Below are 16,075 nucleotides of genomic sequence, written 5' to 3'. Positions count from 1 at the left end.
GCTGGATACTTTGCACCACAGAGCTCAGGAGCTCAAGATCCAGCAAAGTGACAAGTGGATCCCCTTCAGCTCCACAATCAGAAGGTCATGATAGACAAAGGCACTGTGATTAAAGCAAGACACACACCAAGATTGTTGTGTTCAGTTTAGGGCTAAACTTGAGATTTCAACCTTTTTAGCAAGTTTATATTGGGTTTTTGATATTCTTGAGGACTTTAAAGCAAACTCACTCCAGAACGGCAGAGCATTTCGGCTTTGGAACCGCAGTGCATCAATGCCTCTCGATCACAGATTATAATGGTCAAGGTTTCATGTGTAACAACCCTAAGAACCCAATCCCTGAAGTCAACTTGCAGGGTGGGGCAACTTGGTAAAGGCCAAGGTCAGAGCTACTTGTCGCAGATCACTGAATACTAAATGAGGCAAAAAGTGTAGAGTTGCTGTAATGGTAAGCCATTTTAAGGCATGAAATCATTTAAGGTGAAAACAATTTTATGGCTACTAATTAGTTTTACACATTCATACGAAACCATGATTCTACAGTTTGTAGAACCAACTCTGGCAGCAATTACTTGAAGTAATGCTTTCCTGTATGGCATGATCAGTCTCTCATAGTTGTGGAAGAATTTTGGTTCACACCCAATCATCAGCCCTCCACCACCGTGCTTGACACTTGGTATGAGGCGGTGTGCAAAATGTTTGGAAATGGCCTGGTAACCATTCATCGGAGGCTGCATTTACGCAACTGTAAGACCTGGTAACGGCCAGATTAACTGGACTGATAAATATAAAGTTACAACAGCTGCTTAGTGAAGCTAAGAAAGAAAACTGAGCACTCAAACTCAGCCAAAAGTTTAAAATCTCATCGATGCACTCATTTGTCAATACGTACAAAAACTACTGCAATGTTAAAGGAAAAGGTTGTGGTTTTACGGAGGATGTACGAGGGTCCCATTTCTCATCTTTTTGCTAGGCTCAGCCAACAACTCCTTGTTTTGTATTCACTGTGTAGATATGAGAAATCTAGTTTTAGAATTCTAAACAAAAATATATCAAGCAAAACTTCTTGTTGAACATTAGCTTTATTGTAGTATTTGTAGGAGAGTGGTCTGGTGGATTTTTCATGTTCTGTATGTGCCTGCATGGGTTTAACCCAAAGACATGTATTTTAAGTTAGGGTGTGAGCATGTATGGCTGTATATGTACATCCCCCTAAACTCAAAGACATTCTGTAGGTTTTATATGATAAACGTTTAATGCATAATTAACTTTTACTTGCAACTCTTGCACTGATCCAGTGGTTGCTTTCTGGGTGGGGCAAATTGCAGGTTGATCTTTAGAAACTCTTAATGGCGGTGTTACATTGGGCACTGTTGCATATCAGTTTCCATCAATTTTTAGCAATGAGCAAAAGATAAGTAAAATGAGAAGTAAAACGGGTGTGGACATTGATGCATTTTAAGCATTAAGCATGAAAAAAAAAAAAAACAGGACATCAATTGTCACAACAGGGCATAAACATCTAAAGCTAAAGGTTAAAAGAAAGTGTTGAAAGAGAATAGAAGAAGTTGACAAGCAAAGAAAGAAGGGGAGACTCCATGTACCATGCTGAGCAGAGATGGCAGTTTAGTAATTTGTGGTGAGTGTTGCTGCCTGGGTGTGTCCATTTTCCGCAATGAAAGGAGGAAGTAAAAGAGGAGAGCAGGCTCCCCTCTCATCTTCAGATTAAATGACTCAAAAGAGCCAGCTAGAGATGAGGGTGAGTCAGCTGGAGGAATAGACACACAGAACTGAGAAGGGAGGATCAGTGGAGCCTGGTACTGAATACCAGCAGTGCACTGTAAAAAAAGGAAATATCTGCTAAAATCAAGCAGCATGGCCTTCTTTCAGCCCTATTTGAAAAGATGCGATCTAACGGTGTCAACCACAACTAAGAAACAAAACAGCCCCACCTCTTTGTCCTAAGCTTGTGCTGCTGTCACATTTGACACATGGTTTGAACCATGTCATCAATTAACCTGCTAGCTGCAGTGGGGGGTAGCAACGTGTGTCGAAACCTAAAGTGAACCAGACATTCCCTGAGGATGACAAGGACTCACTCATGTCTGATTCACATTGACTCAATCATAAACCCTTTCCTGTGACTGTCTGTAAAATACAAGTTTAGTCTCTGAGAGGGGCGTGTTGTCGTCTCTTACTTCAGGTACATCTATAATATCAGTCATTTAAACTATATCAAATTTTATTCACTGCTGTGAAGTGATGTATTATGTTTGGGAGAAATGAACATAAGCACAATGATGGTGCTTAAAGTTATTCTTTTGTAATCCAGAACGAAACTGGCAAATCATTGTCAAAAACTGCAAGAGAAGTGTCAGTGTTGTTACATGCAGGCAAAGCCCAGTAAACCCAGTTTTATGTCAGAAATCTTGAGCCAAGTTCTCCAAATTGCTGTGGAGACCCAGCCCGACATGAACACAGACAATAGCCCTGTGTGTGCGTCTCTCTCTCTGTCTCCGAGTGCAGGATCAGCTATCCTGTCCTACTAGGCCCGAGTTACATCCAGGCCCACAAAGTCTGGCTCACACTGGCCCAGCCCAGCCAAGGCGGCTGGGGAACAGAGAACCCCAGGGCCCCATTCTGCACAGGCAGACCCCCCTCCTCCCAAAACAATCAACCTCAAATCTGGACAGACAAAAGCAATGCAGCCTTGAACACCAAGGAAAGTGCCTGCCCTGTCACTGAAAGCAGATGCACTTATGCCACAAACATAAATTCGCTGCAGGATTATCTAACTTATCTCCTTTCACAGGAGAGCTAGGCATGTTAGAGGATCCTTTCCTCTAACCTTATATAACCTTTTAAGGTTATATTTTTTTTCTCCCCCCCCAACAGTTCAACTTTATTCTGTCACTCACCCAACTTTACTTTATTACAAACTACATGAAGCGGCAATAAGAAGTAGACGATAATGAAATTCATAACCTTATAAACTCCAAACACGTTTGCAAAAACTGCAGCACAAAGAGGGCAGAGGCCACCTGAATGAAGTTGGAGAGGCGCACAAGCTGGCACTCATTCATTACGCTCACACACTTTCCACACCCACCTATGGACACCAGCTTGATGTTCTCCTTGTCCAGGAACTCCAAAGCCACCGACACGTTCTCCAGCTGCATCTGGCGGAAGGTGGGCCTCTGGTTGTACTTTCTGAACATTTTCTTCTGGGACAGGACCTCCAGGAGCCCGATGAGCCGCAGCCCGTCGCCGAGGTCCGTCTGCAAGTTGCCGAGCCTCTTGTTGACGCATTTCAGGTGCTCGTTACACCAACGCGTGAAGGTGTTCTGCTGGATTTTCTTCCACGGCGCATCTTCGGCCAGGTCCTTCTCCGTGGCGGGCATTTCTGCGTCCTTGTCCGTAGCGAGAGCGTTGGGAGCGGGCGCGGCGCTCTGATGGAGCCGGGGGTGGGAACCACTCATTTTTATGGTCTCTGCTGTCTCCCGGTTCGCTGGCTTTTCTTTTTTTTTGTCTGGGTGGAGTCTGTTCGACTTTGCGTGGCCGCTCGCTCTTTCTCACTTTTCAGCTCCTCTGTTTGAAAGAAAAGAAAAAACAAGAAAGGAAAGGACGTGAGATATTGACTCATAGCTTGAAGATAAGGCTTTCGCAAAGAAAGCAGACGGATAAGAAAGGGAGTGATTTTGATTAACTGCGAAGGCTCAAAAGAAGAGGCAAATAAAGCTCCCCAATACACATGTTCATGTTCTGAAGTGTGCGCATTGAATCAATTTCTCACATTTAGCCCGATTATGTCCCTGAACGACATGATGGGAGTCATTAACTTAAACCTAAACAAACCTGGAAGAGAATGACAGAAGGAAAAGTAAGTCTAGGTAATCTGAAACCTTTTTTTCCTATATCTATTTTAAATTAACACGATGGGCTTATCTTAAACCTCTAAGATGTTTTATAGCAACATATGATGAAATAATGCATCTAGGCTATACCAGAGGAGACATGCCACACCTTTTTATATCATTTCCTTTTACCAAAAGAAAAATATCTGCCACCATTTGATAATCTGGTATACTTATAATAGGCTTTGAAAAAAAGTAAACAATAGGGACAGAAAATGTGCTATTTCCAGCAAACTTTATCTATATAGAAATACATGTAAACATGTTCATGAATGACCAAATAAAGAAAATATCAGGAGTAACACTTTTAATCTTTACACAAGACCTGCGATTTTTACTGTCTTGATTTATATGAAAGATTATACCAAAACTGTATGATAATCATAAGAGCTTGAATAAAAACAACTGGACTTCTTTTTGTATCTTGAAGACATTTTACCTCTCATCCGAAAGGCTTCCTCGGTTCTAAACTAGATGGTGGAGAGTATCATCTTGTAAGCAGAGAGCGTCGTTACAGTCACATGTGTCCTGCATCCCCTGACCAATGTGCATGTCATTAGAGGCATTATCACCTCTGAATTGTCTACCTGCCTGAAAGGGCATGGTAATAATGATGATAAAAAGGAATAATCATTTAAAAACTGCAAGGGACAAGGGGATTAACAAATGCTTTTTGGGTTAGTCAATATCTAAATTCTCCATTTCACAAAAATATTGGTGCTATAAATTGCCACAAAAAGTTATTTGAGGTGGTCAGAGCATTGCAACCAGCAGTAGACTTATCTTGGATATCTAAATGGGCCTATGCAACTCCAGGAAGTCCCTAAATGCATATTTCCCCCAATTTAAAGAACTTAAAAGACTCTGCTAAATTACCCAAAGCACCACGTATCACATTCTGAGAAATATTTGATAAAATCAGAAATAAAAATGTTAAAAAAATAAGAAACCTAAAACACATTTCCAATCTTTTAGTTGTTTTGAGTAAATGGTATAAAATGGCCGCGTGTTGATAGCTTCCTGTCCACTTAGCTTTGTTTTATGTCCATAATTTTAAATGATTTATAGATGATGCTCCCTATTGATCAATGTAAGGAAATGCATTTCTTTACCGATTAAACTTCACTGTATCAATCAGAGAGATGCTTTTTTCTCAAGGTCAAGGTCAAATTTATGTATTTATTATTTAAAAGCAGTTGACTTTTAAAGTGATTTACAGTCGAATAAAGATTTGCCCAACAACTAAAAACAACTAAATATGATTATGCCGATCCTTTAAAACTTTAACAAATAAAATCTCAAAATCAAACTGGAAATGGGATGATGTGAAGACCTGAGTTATGTGTTCACATTTTTCCAGGCCAGTCAAAATATAAGCAGCTACTTTTTTTTTTAACTATTTGCCAACAATGTAGAGAAGACATAATCATGATAAAAGCATAAATAACATTTTCCAGGTCTTCGAGGAGGAAATAAGACTTCAGCTTGGCAACCAATCTTAGTTGAAAAAGCTTGATTTTTCCAACTTAAGAGCAGCTATATGGGGTCATAGGGTCAAGAATGCCAGCAGAATTGCAGAACATCAAATTTTCCAAATCAAATTACTTCAGTTTTATTTTAGCTTCATTCATGGTCACCAAGGTTGGAAAGGTCATTACTTTCACTAAGACGCTTCTAATGTCAAAGTTATTGAGCAAAATGACCAGCATGTTATAGAAAGGGATATAATTTTTCCTGAGAATAGACCCCAAAGGTGACATATATAGTGAAACCATAATGGATCCAAAACTGATCATTGAGGCACCCCACAAATTAGAGTAAAACTCCTCACTCTCTCTCAGGTTTTACTTGAAACAAGTCAATAAACTGGAGAAAAATAGTAAAATATCAATGTACTTAGTAATGTTTTTTCCTGTCTTTCTTTATTCCAAAAAAAAATAATAATAATAATAATCTATGGTATTTGCCCCTAATTATCTGGCGATTTCACCCTCATCCTAATTCAATGCAGAGGAAAGAAGAGGAAAAGGTCAGAGAAAACAAAGCAATACTGTCTCAGATATAGCTCTAAGAAGGATCTTTGCTCAGGGTCCCGGTGAGGAAATGAGCTCATCAGATGGTCATGGGTCCCAGGCGTAACAAATATCTTGAGATATCCAAAGGGAGTATCCGTCACTCCTTGTGATGTAACCCTTGTTTGTTTATTTCTGTAGCATTTTGTTCTGTTCTGCATTTCTGTGCCAGCACAAGCAGTGTGCTTATTTGTTCATGTTTTCACAGGACACATCCTCTATCTTTGGCTTTCATCTCAGTCCATGTGTGGCGTCACCATGTTGCGACCCTGTCTTTAAAAAGGTTACAGTGTAGATCAGCCAGACGCTGAATGTCTAGACATCAGACTTACCCCCCTACTCTGTTTGTCCTCGCTGCTCTGATCAAGCAGCTGGTGAAATCACACACCAGATAGACATGTGCTTGATTATGCACGAAATGCGAGTGTCTGATTTAACAATGGTGCTGAAAGGCAGATTAATCTGGGATATTCTCTCTAAGCTTTTGAGAGTAGTTTTGAGATAAAGTATGGAGTGTAACAGAATAGAAGCGAGGTAAAGTGGTGAGTGCCTAGTCTGATGTAAGGTGTTGTCAACTTAGCTCTTAAATCAACAGCACAAAGTGCAAAGATTCCTGCCGCTGTTAAGTGCTGTATAAGTCCTCAAAACAAAGTTATCATCAACTTCATCAGCCCTCAGTGTCTGCCATGAACTTATGTGTTTTAGTGTTTGTAATGTGGCTGCTTATAAAACAGAGTGATGTCATTAAGTTTGCAAACAACCGGACTTTAATATACATGCAAACTGTTCTATTTTTGAGTCAGAATGTCTTTCTGTAGACTTTTATTTTATGCATGCGCCATATTTTTGTGACTTGTAGATTGGACAGGGCTCATAACTCAGAAAAATTAGCTTTCTAACATGTATTAAGTTTTGTTAGAGGATATGTTTATAAGCTGTGCCAAGATGCTTTCTTTAACTTAACAAGTTCGTTAGATGCCTTAACCTAACCAAGTGGATTTGATGGTAACATCTATCAACAAGTTAAGTGTAAAAAAGAATGAAAATGCAGGGTTAAACGTAATGGCGTTGATCAAGGAATAGACGCAGGTTTCCAGGCTCAAACTGATGTGTGTCATTCCACTTTTCAAAAAACCCTTGAAGACAATACGTACATACATACAAAACAAAACAGTCTGTTTTGGCTGTGGACTAAGCAGCAATGAACTGTCCCTTTAAGAATAAATAGAATATTTTGAATCTAAGTGACATGAACCCACTGTCACTTCTTTTTCTCACATAAACAAACACATTTCATTGATAATAACATAATCAAGAAGCATTCAGCCAAACCTCATACATCAGATAATTAGTTTATTTGTGAAAGGTGGGGCGCTGCAACAGAGAGTTAACGTAAGTCTGGTGATCATCCAGCTTATCTTGCACTTTGGTGAAACTTTCAAATATCTGTTGTTATAAAATAGAAGTGTAAGTATAGTCTAAAGAAACGAGGGCACCGAGTTGCATCACTAGAAATGTTACATCCCGCACTTCAGATTTGGCCATTATCAATATGTCCAAGAGACTTAGACATAATGCCCCTTTAATATGAAACCTTTAATTTTAAGTTCCTTTCTTTCTATGAGTAAGATGGAGGGAGATACGTGAGTGCAGCTTTTTTGACTAAATAAGGAGATCAGTGCCAGGAGCCACAGTATGGCCTGCAGCCATCAAGAATGCTTAGCCTTTGTGTGCGTGTGTGAGTGTGTGTGTGGGTGTGTGTTTGTTTGTGTGTGCCTGGTCAAGGGGGAATCTGAGGAATGCTCCTCACCCCCATAACAACCCTGGAGCCCCCAGCCTTAATAACACCCCAATAAAAGAGCCCTATTATTGTAACACATAAAATGTGGCACCAGCATGTTTCAGTAAATTCACTGTGCCATTTAAAACAATGGAACAATAGCATTAGATAGTTTCAGGCATTCAGCTCTGCTCCCAGTGGATGTGTAAGTCGCCCCAGTTCACAACTTTAATTAAGTATAAACTTGTCACAACAATTAACAGACCTCTTTAAAATATTCAACTTATGACGGCAACAGCAGAACAGGAGAAAGGCCAAATTTAGGGCTTTAAAATTCCTAAAAGGAGAGGCAAATGCAGCAGAAATGTCTTGGTTGATTGGATCAGCTGTGGATTCAACTCATGCTGAACTTCAGAAAGCACAAAAAAGTATTGCCTGGGAGTAAGTGAGAGTTAAGGAAGCGGGTGCAATATTCATTGTGTATAGTACCCTATTGTTTCAGTGGAATTTGCAAAATAAACACGAGACAAAACATGGGGAGGAGACAGAACGAGCTGACCAAGATTTGTCCAAATGTCTCATGATGTTAAGACTGACCTGGTCTTTCTAGCTTGTGATTTGGCTCCCTCTAGTGAGCAAATATGATACTACACTTTCTACATTTCTTCTAAATTGTGTTCTTTTCATCTTCTCTTGCCACCCTTGTTCTTTATGATTCTTGTGCTTTGGAGAGGATTAATGAATATAAACCCTGACATAGAAAGCATCAGAATACAAAAATAATATATATATTTTGGATTCAACACCATAGGCTAAAAAACAATAGGGGATGTCCCTGCCCTTAATATGTTAAAAGAATAACTGACTGTCTTTTTGTTGCGCTACTGAAACTGCTGTGATGCTCAAGGTGATGTCAGGGGAGGCATAAAGAAGAAATATCAAACTAAATGTATCTGAGACTGAAAGATGTCTGTGAATTTAGAAATAAGGTGCATTTTTTTGTACAGCTGGGGGCTAATATCCATCTGCAGTCCTTCCAAAGAAGTGTCTAGTGATGTGGACGTTGCTGAAGTAACTGATAAAATAAACATAATTTTGAAAACATAAAGAATATAACAATAAAAAGGCTCTTCATCTCATTGCAATCAAACAATTCACATGAATAAAAGTTCATAAAGAGAGTACCAACCCTGGATACTCTGAGCTCTTTGGTTGCAGATCTGAGTGTCCTTCATATATTCAAAGTCTTGGTCTCTCTACCCAGATACCCAGACTACCTTAACTTAAAATTGATCATAACGGCCCCCTCTAGTGGAAGATTTTGAGTACTTTGTCCCCTGGCAGGTTCAATGAAATCTAAAAGGACGGGAATGTCTTACGCTCACTGTTAATAGAAGGAATTATCACAAGAAGCAAGACCTATATCAGTGTTATTTTGGATTCATATGTCCGCAATGCACAGCCATAATCCAACAGGTCAGAACCTTATTACCACTACGTACATATTGGATTTTTTTTAAAAAATCAGTTATGTGAGAGGAAACAAAACAGTAAAAGGTTCAAAAGTCACAAAAAAACATCCTGAACTAATCTAGTCTTTTAAATAGGATTTTAGTGAGCAAGATCCAAAGATAAGCTGAATAATGGAGCACTGTATTTCTACATTTTGCTTACACATCATGGCCTTTAGCCAAAGACTACAATGAGTGAAACAGCAGTATAAGTTTCATTTCCTGGATAAAGCGAAATATGTGAAAACCAGAGGGTGGGACACAAACTTTGAAGTGCATGAGCTTATTTCGAAGAGCAAACCGAACGAAGAAGACCTTTCGATGCCATGTCATGATCATGTCATAAATTTCATGAACTCCTTAATATCCTGAGACTGTAATGTATCAATAATATATTTGACAAAGTAATATGAGTTTGTAATGTGTTGCGCAGAATGAGTGTGGGCTTATTTGCCTCCCCGCCAAATGTTACTTCTATTTTCACAGTGCAAACCTTCGATGCCAGCAGCTTTTCATCGTGACTAACCACACCCTATCAGCCGAAAGCTGAGCACTGCAGAAGTAACAGGAAGTTTAACACTACACATGACAACGCTGCCAACCACATGGCGTGGGATGGTGGGGAGTGAGCGAGTCAGATACACAGATTGCAGCAAAGTTATGGATTTCCCCTCGAGGTTATGCAGCAAGAGTGGTGAAAGTAGACGAAGATGTGTCAAATAAGGCCACACTTAATTTGTTTACATCTCAGACATCCTATGCCAGCACACTTCAGGTTTTTCTTTGTTGCTTGGTTTCCACCACATCTTTACCTTCAATCTGTTGTCAAACTAAAAGGTTGTTATAATACATTAAATGTCTCCCAAGCTTGTGAACATGTCCACTAAAACTAAATTAAGAGCATTTGAATGAATTTAAGATATACACCACCATAAAGGAACAGACCCACAAAAATATGTCAACTATGGCCCTCCAGCCCCTCTGTCTAGTCCATACAGGGTTACTTCTCTTCCCAAAAAATGCCAAGATGGCATTACCAAATACAATGGTTCAGTGACTAATCGGTGATGACAATGACCACATTCATTTCTAATGTGGAGCATAACGTATGTGTCTGAGACTAATGTTAAAAAGTATGGATGCACCGAGCCGCTTTTTTCACCTCTGATACCGATACCGATATCTGAGGTTTAGTATCGGCCGATACCGATCCGATACCAATCCAGAAAAACAGCACGGAATTATGTTAACAAATGGTAAGTTTCATTGTGTGAAAAAATTATTTTGTGCAAGGCAACATCAGACTTAACCTCAACATTTCTTTCCTATTTTTTTAAAACAAATAAACAGATATAAATGTACTGAATTACTTATTTATTTAATAATTGTGCACCAGTAAAACGATCTGAACCATAAAAATATAACAAGTATAACTGGTTCAGCCAGTGCAATTATGGATTCAAAATCCAATGTAAAACAAAATATTAAATAATAAAGGAACTAAAATTGAGAAAAAAAAACCAATAGCTTCACTAGCTTGGTTGGTAGACTTTCAAAATAAATAGCAATCGGCTCTTTATATAGTTTAGTGCAAATGTGAATTAAAAATTCAAAAGCATCTTAACAAAGCCATAGCTTCTCTTGCTTGGTAAAATAAATAAATAAATAAATTATAAAAAAATCTGTGGTAGTCCCAATTTAACAATTTTGTTTCACCACTAGAGGGGCAAAAGGCCCTTGGATGAATGTCAATGCTGGACAGGACAAGGGGGGAAAGAAAAAAGAAAAAATCGTCTGATATGGATCGGCTCTTTGTCACCGATATCCGATCTCGAATTTTCTTCAGTATCGTTACCGATAGCCGATCCAAATATGGGATCGGTGCATCACTATTAAAAAGTTTTACCACAGAAATGAGTGATATTATAGGCAACTGTTCAAAGATATTAAATTCGGACATCTTACAAAACTGAGCTACTGTCACTCCAGTTACTGCTGAGATTAGATTTAAGTTTGATCTGAGTTTGTTTTATAAAATAACTGAAGCTAAATTTAAAATGGTTTATACTGTAAACAGATGTTCTTGTAAAGCTAACTAGCTAAAAGCTAAGAAGCCTGTGAGTGAGAGGATTTTATGCGGTAAATGACCTTTAAAGCATTTTCCCATGCTTTCCCATGCTTTAAAGGTCATCAACAAGAATACATTTAGGTTTCCAGACAGTCCACTGTGTTAGTTCGACTATCTTATATCACCATTCGTATGTTTCAGCCGCAATTAATTTGATAGCTGTTTGGTACAAATGACGAGAGCGGCAGAAGAAACACTTTCTGAAGCGTCAGGGTGCAGTGTATCTTAGATTAGATTATTTTAGTCTTTTTATTGGTCAGAAAACAAATAACATCATAGTATACGTTTTATCACAACTTCTAATATTCATCTGTTGTGCATTTATAGCTCTAACATTCTCTGGACACTTAGAGATTTCTAATGATATAAGATTTCTTTTCGAGCTCGACTTGGCAACAAAAAGAAACAATTGTGAAGAATTCGGGAAGAATGATAATCTGTCTCAACTAGTTGAGGGTCAGGTCGGGGCCATATTTCTCTAGAACTACCATTTATCATAACCTAAAGTTTCCATGGAGAAGGAACAGTTCATGAATGCCACATGAATCCAATTTAATTTGATGAAACCGGTCATTATGTGCGTAAGAGGCAAAGTAGCTTATAGTCTAATTATGAGAATGTGAGGCTCTGTTTCCTCTTTATATAAGCACAACATTAAAGCAATCTCTATCAAATTTCTATCAATGAAGAACTGCAAGTAAATAAATACAGGGGTGGGCTAAGAATGCTTGCTCAAGTAAACATTTGAGCTACTTACATATTTATCTTTATCCCACTTTATAGGTCCACTATGGTTATAAGTATAACATTGTGACCAACTTATGTCATAACTGTTTAACTTACTCGGTTCATTGCACGTCTTACGGGCCAGATGTGGCCAACATGCCATAACCCTGTTTTGACATGGACTCCAACAAGTTTTGTGAGGACTGATTTTGTCCCGAAGGTCCAAATGCAGATTTGGGCTATTTCTGGAAGACAGAGCTGACTTTAGGAAGCTAAACTAACCCTGAGTCAACATCGTCATTCAGGGCCAATTGTGGGCCAAAGAAAACTGCAGGCGAGGGCCAGCCATATCTGAGTCAAACATTCTTTGCTGTGTGGGTAGATTAAAACGGAATAAATATAATCACTGAACCTAGTTAAAAATCTAAGCAATCAAAGCAATTAATTGGCTCTTAGTCGTAGACTAATAATAGGAGGCCACATTTTCATTGCCTTTTACTCTTAGCCGAATGGAGCAGAAGTCGTGAATACCGTTACGCGTCTGTTCAATCATCCTGAACATGCACCAGGTGGTCCTCTGGTCCTCCTGCTCTGACTGTGTGAGACCCTCTCCCAGCGGCGGAGGGCGCAAGTGGCCACTACTCCGGTCCCCGGTAAAAAGCAGTCAGTGTCAGTGTATTGCCTTATTTGGTGAGGAACCCCTAAATGTAACACCGGGGAGATGCTTCGACCCACTGCTGCCACAGTACACGCGAAGGATGTATGCCCGTGCGCTGGAGCCCATGGACAAACTTTAGCCTATGTTTTAATAATGGATGGATGGTTTCATGGCTGACATTATTATCAATGGGCGAACAATATTTGAGGTGCCACAGTCGTGAGAAAAGTTTGTGGCGCGTGAGGTGTGGCATTGTGACATGGAGATTGGACATGCAGACCCTCTGGAATGTCCAATCTAAACGCGCTTCCACGGCTCCAAAAGCAGTAACACACCCACGGAGCTGTCACACATTAACGGCATCACATACGTTCATAGCAAGCGGTCGGGAGCGCACACACTGCCTAAACCTCCGAGAGGATTTCAGTCCATATCCGTTAAAGAGAAGCTCTCCCACCGCGAGAAGCATCAATCTCACTCGCGCTCACACGTCAGCAGCGGGACGACACTCACCTGCGTGTTGATTGAAGTGTTCGTGTCTCTGGTCCGCTCCGTCAGGACGCGCAGCAGCACTGTAGTTACTGTGGTCACAGAGGGTGTGTATCTGTGTGTGTGCTGCACCGAGGTCCCGGACCTCCCTCCCCACGCGTAGTCCCGGTGGGGGTAAAGGGTGTATTGGTCGTACTGATGGCGTAAAGGAAAAGAAAGAGAAAGTCCCTCTGCTCTTTTGGTCTTTTCTACCTCCGCCTCTCCTCTATCTTTCTCTCTCTGACTTCCACCGTGAGAGCCTTAATTGGTAAACGGGTAAAGTATCAGAGGCGGTGGGTTGTTGCTCCCTCCCTCTTCCTCTTTTTTCCCTGTCTCTTACTTTTTTCTTTTACAAGGGTAACGTCATGACCGCGCCTTTGAGATTTTAAAGGTATGATGTCACCGTCCCGTGCAACACTCCCATCTCCCCTTTTTTTTTATTCTACCCCGAGGATGTGTGTGAACAGATCCTCACCAGTGTCTGTCCTGGTTTGTGTGTTCACATCTCTGTGCAGCCTCTATCCTCTGTTACCTGTTATCTGTTACTGTTCAGACTTACTGAAGGGAGCTGTGGCCTTTTTCACAGCGCAGTTGCGCCTCTTTGGTACACAGAAGACGTCCTCGTTAAGCTGCCGCTGTTCCCTTTTGGTAATTCATGGAGACCTTGTGTTTCTCTCAAACTCTGACTCAACATGTGGTTGGGAGGTGTGTGCGCGCTTGTGTGTGCTTGAATGGTCTCCAGCTGAGCATTGGCTCAGAAAACAGGAATGTTCGGCCTTTGAGATGCCCTCTTCATACAGTTCATCAGTCTGGAGGGAGAATGGAGAGGGGGCAGAAGTGCAGTAATGAGGATTTTGAAGTGATAGTACACGAAAACAAAATGAGAGATTGCAGACTGTCTATGACAGCAAGGCATTCTTTTAACGATATAATTTAATAATTCCTCATAAACAACTAATGAGATTGTAGGTTAACCTCAGCTAAGGATCTGCTGACTGTCGATTCACTGCATAGACAGTCGGAACAGGCCTCTCAGCTAATGTTTAGCAAGAAAAGTGGGCCTAAATAAGATTCTTTTTTTTTTTTTTAAATGTAAGAGTTACTTTCTACATCTCTTCTATACTTTCTGCTGCTCTAAAAACTGTCTGGGTAATGGATCAGCCATAATGTTCTATTGTGCGTGTGTGTGTGTTGTGTGTGTATTAATAAGAGCCAGATGTTTGCCATTGTGAGTGCGTCCAGGCGGTCAGTGACATCATGTGTATGTAGCTTGTTGAAAGCTTCTCTGTTGGACTGAGTACACGCACACACACACAGACACACACACACACACACTCTTGAGCATACTTCTTTTTTATAACTAAGCAGAAGAGAGATAGATGGAAAAAATTAACATTACAATGACAAAAGTTAGACTCCACTTCACAGCAGCCACGAAACATTCACAGCCATCGTGAAACAAGACGACATGCTAATCCATATAGTTGTTTTCACAAAGACATCGTAGCCCAGACATGCTCTATACATGTTCCAGAGAATGCAAATGCCCACAAAACATTTGCCCAGTTATTCTTGTGAATACCAATCATCAGTCTGCAAAGTAATATTTCTGGAAAATGACAGAGCGAGACTATATGTGAATACAGCAGATAATTCCACAAAGCATGATGGCGAGACGAGTATAAGTGCTGGTAATTGTTGCTCATCTAAGCTGGCGTGTAGTTTTCTTTATCTTTGCTTGCTGATATTACCAATATATCTACAGGAATCTTTTTCTGATATAAAGTCTAAAATAGGTCGGAAGCTTCATCTACGTTTCTGTACATGCTGAAAATAAAACACAGTTGTGTGTTTAAAGATATTTCCGAAATCCGCCATTAAGGGCTATGGCTGAGGATTTCTGATTTGAATCTGCAGAGCAGAATAGTGAGATCAGACAGCCCAAATGTTCCACATAGAACATTAGAAGAACCAGTTCTGGTAACATGCTGGTTGGGGCTTTACCGTTAATTGGCTTGCCTGTGAGGAACCAAAGAAATAAGAAGTTACTGCAAGACAAAGTTTGTACAAGGTAAATGGAAAAGACAACAGAAGCAAAAAGGAGAAGCTACTTGGTGTGTTTTGCTCCTGTTATAAGATGTCAGACCTGACATGTTCTGTTTACTGTTTATAGGATAGTAAACTGTAACATTGTAGTGTCCCATCAGAAATACCAGAGGATACAGGTCTGCAGCCCATATCTTTTGAGCAGCTGCTCTATAAATTTGACCCAAAAAACAAATGCCACTAAACAAATGATAAAGTCTGACGCTGTTCGAACCATTAATTTGATTGATCGATACGTCCAAGCACATCGTACTGCTTTTGTTATTTCTCAGTTGCTTTTGCTGGTACAATTTCTGTATTGCTTTAGCTTTTTTCTGGATTGTGTTTGCCATTTTGTGTTGGTTTTGCTTTTCCTTGATCACATTTGCTCTTACTTTAACATTTGTTATTTGCTTTTTGTCTACTTTAAGAGCGACTCTGAATTATTAAACTGTTGGAACAGGGCCTAGTCTTGAATATGCAACCTCAAGACTGTCACTATAACTCCTACAACTAGATCAGCTGTACAAAGGTGACCATTGAAACTCTGCACATATGAATTCTTCCCTCCTCTGGTCACATGAACAACTGGATGCAACACATTCCTATGCAGCAAATGGAATTTGTGACAGTTGTAGCATTTTTTGAGGATTTATCTGTGAAGCCAGGCTGG

At 40.0% G+C, this 16,075-nt stretch overlaps 1 protein-coding gene across 2 annotated transcripts in view; it reads right to left on the bottom strand.

Moving 5' to 3' along the window:
• flna (filamin A, alpha (actin binding protein 280)) overlaps positions 1–13,582 on the bottom strand; it is a 52,099-nt gene extending 38,517 nt beyond the window's left edge. For both annotated transcript variants that reach the window (XM_072366677.1, XM_072366678.1), the window contains exons 1-2: positions 13,303–13,582; positions 3,110–3,588 (exon numbers count right to left, since the gene is read on the bottom strand). In XM_072366677.1, the coding sequence (XP_072222778.1) occupies positions 3,110–3,479 (370 nt within the window). In that variant the 5' untranslated portion in view covers positions 3,480–3,588; positions 13,303–13,582. The remainder of the gene's footprint in view (positions 1–3,109; positions 3,589–13,302) is intronic.
• Between the last annotated feature and the right edge of the window lie 2,493 nt (positions 13,583–16,075).

This window comes from Leuresthes tenuis, unplaced genomic scaffold (assembly GCF_036924035.1).
Source record: "Leuresthes tenuis unplaced genomic scaffold, fLeuTen1.0.hap1 SCAF_16, whole genome shotgun sequence".
Classification (NCBI taxonomy): domain Eukaryota; kingdom Metazoa; phylum Chordata; class Actinopteri; order Atheriniformes; family Atherinopsidae; genus Leuresthes; species Leuresthes tenuis.
Note: the sequence above shows the minus strand (reverse complement) of the source record. Positions and strands in the feature narration are given on the sequence as shown.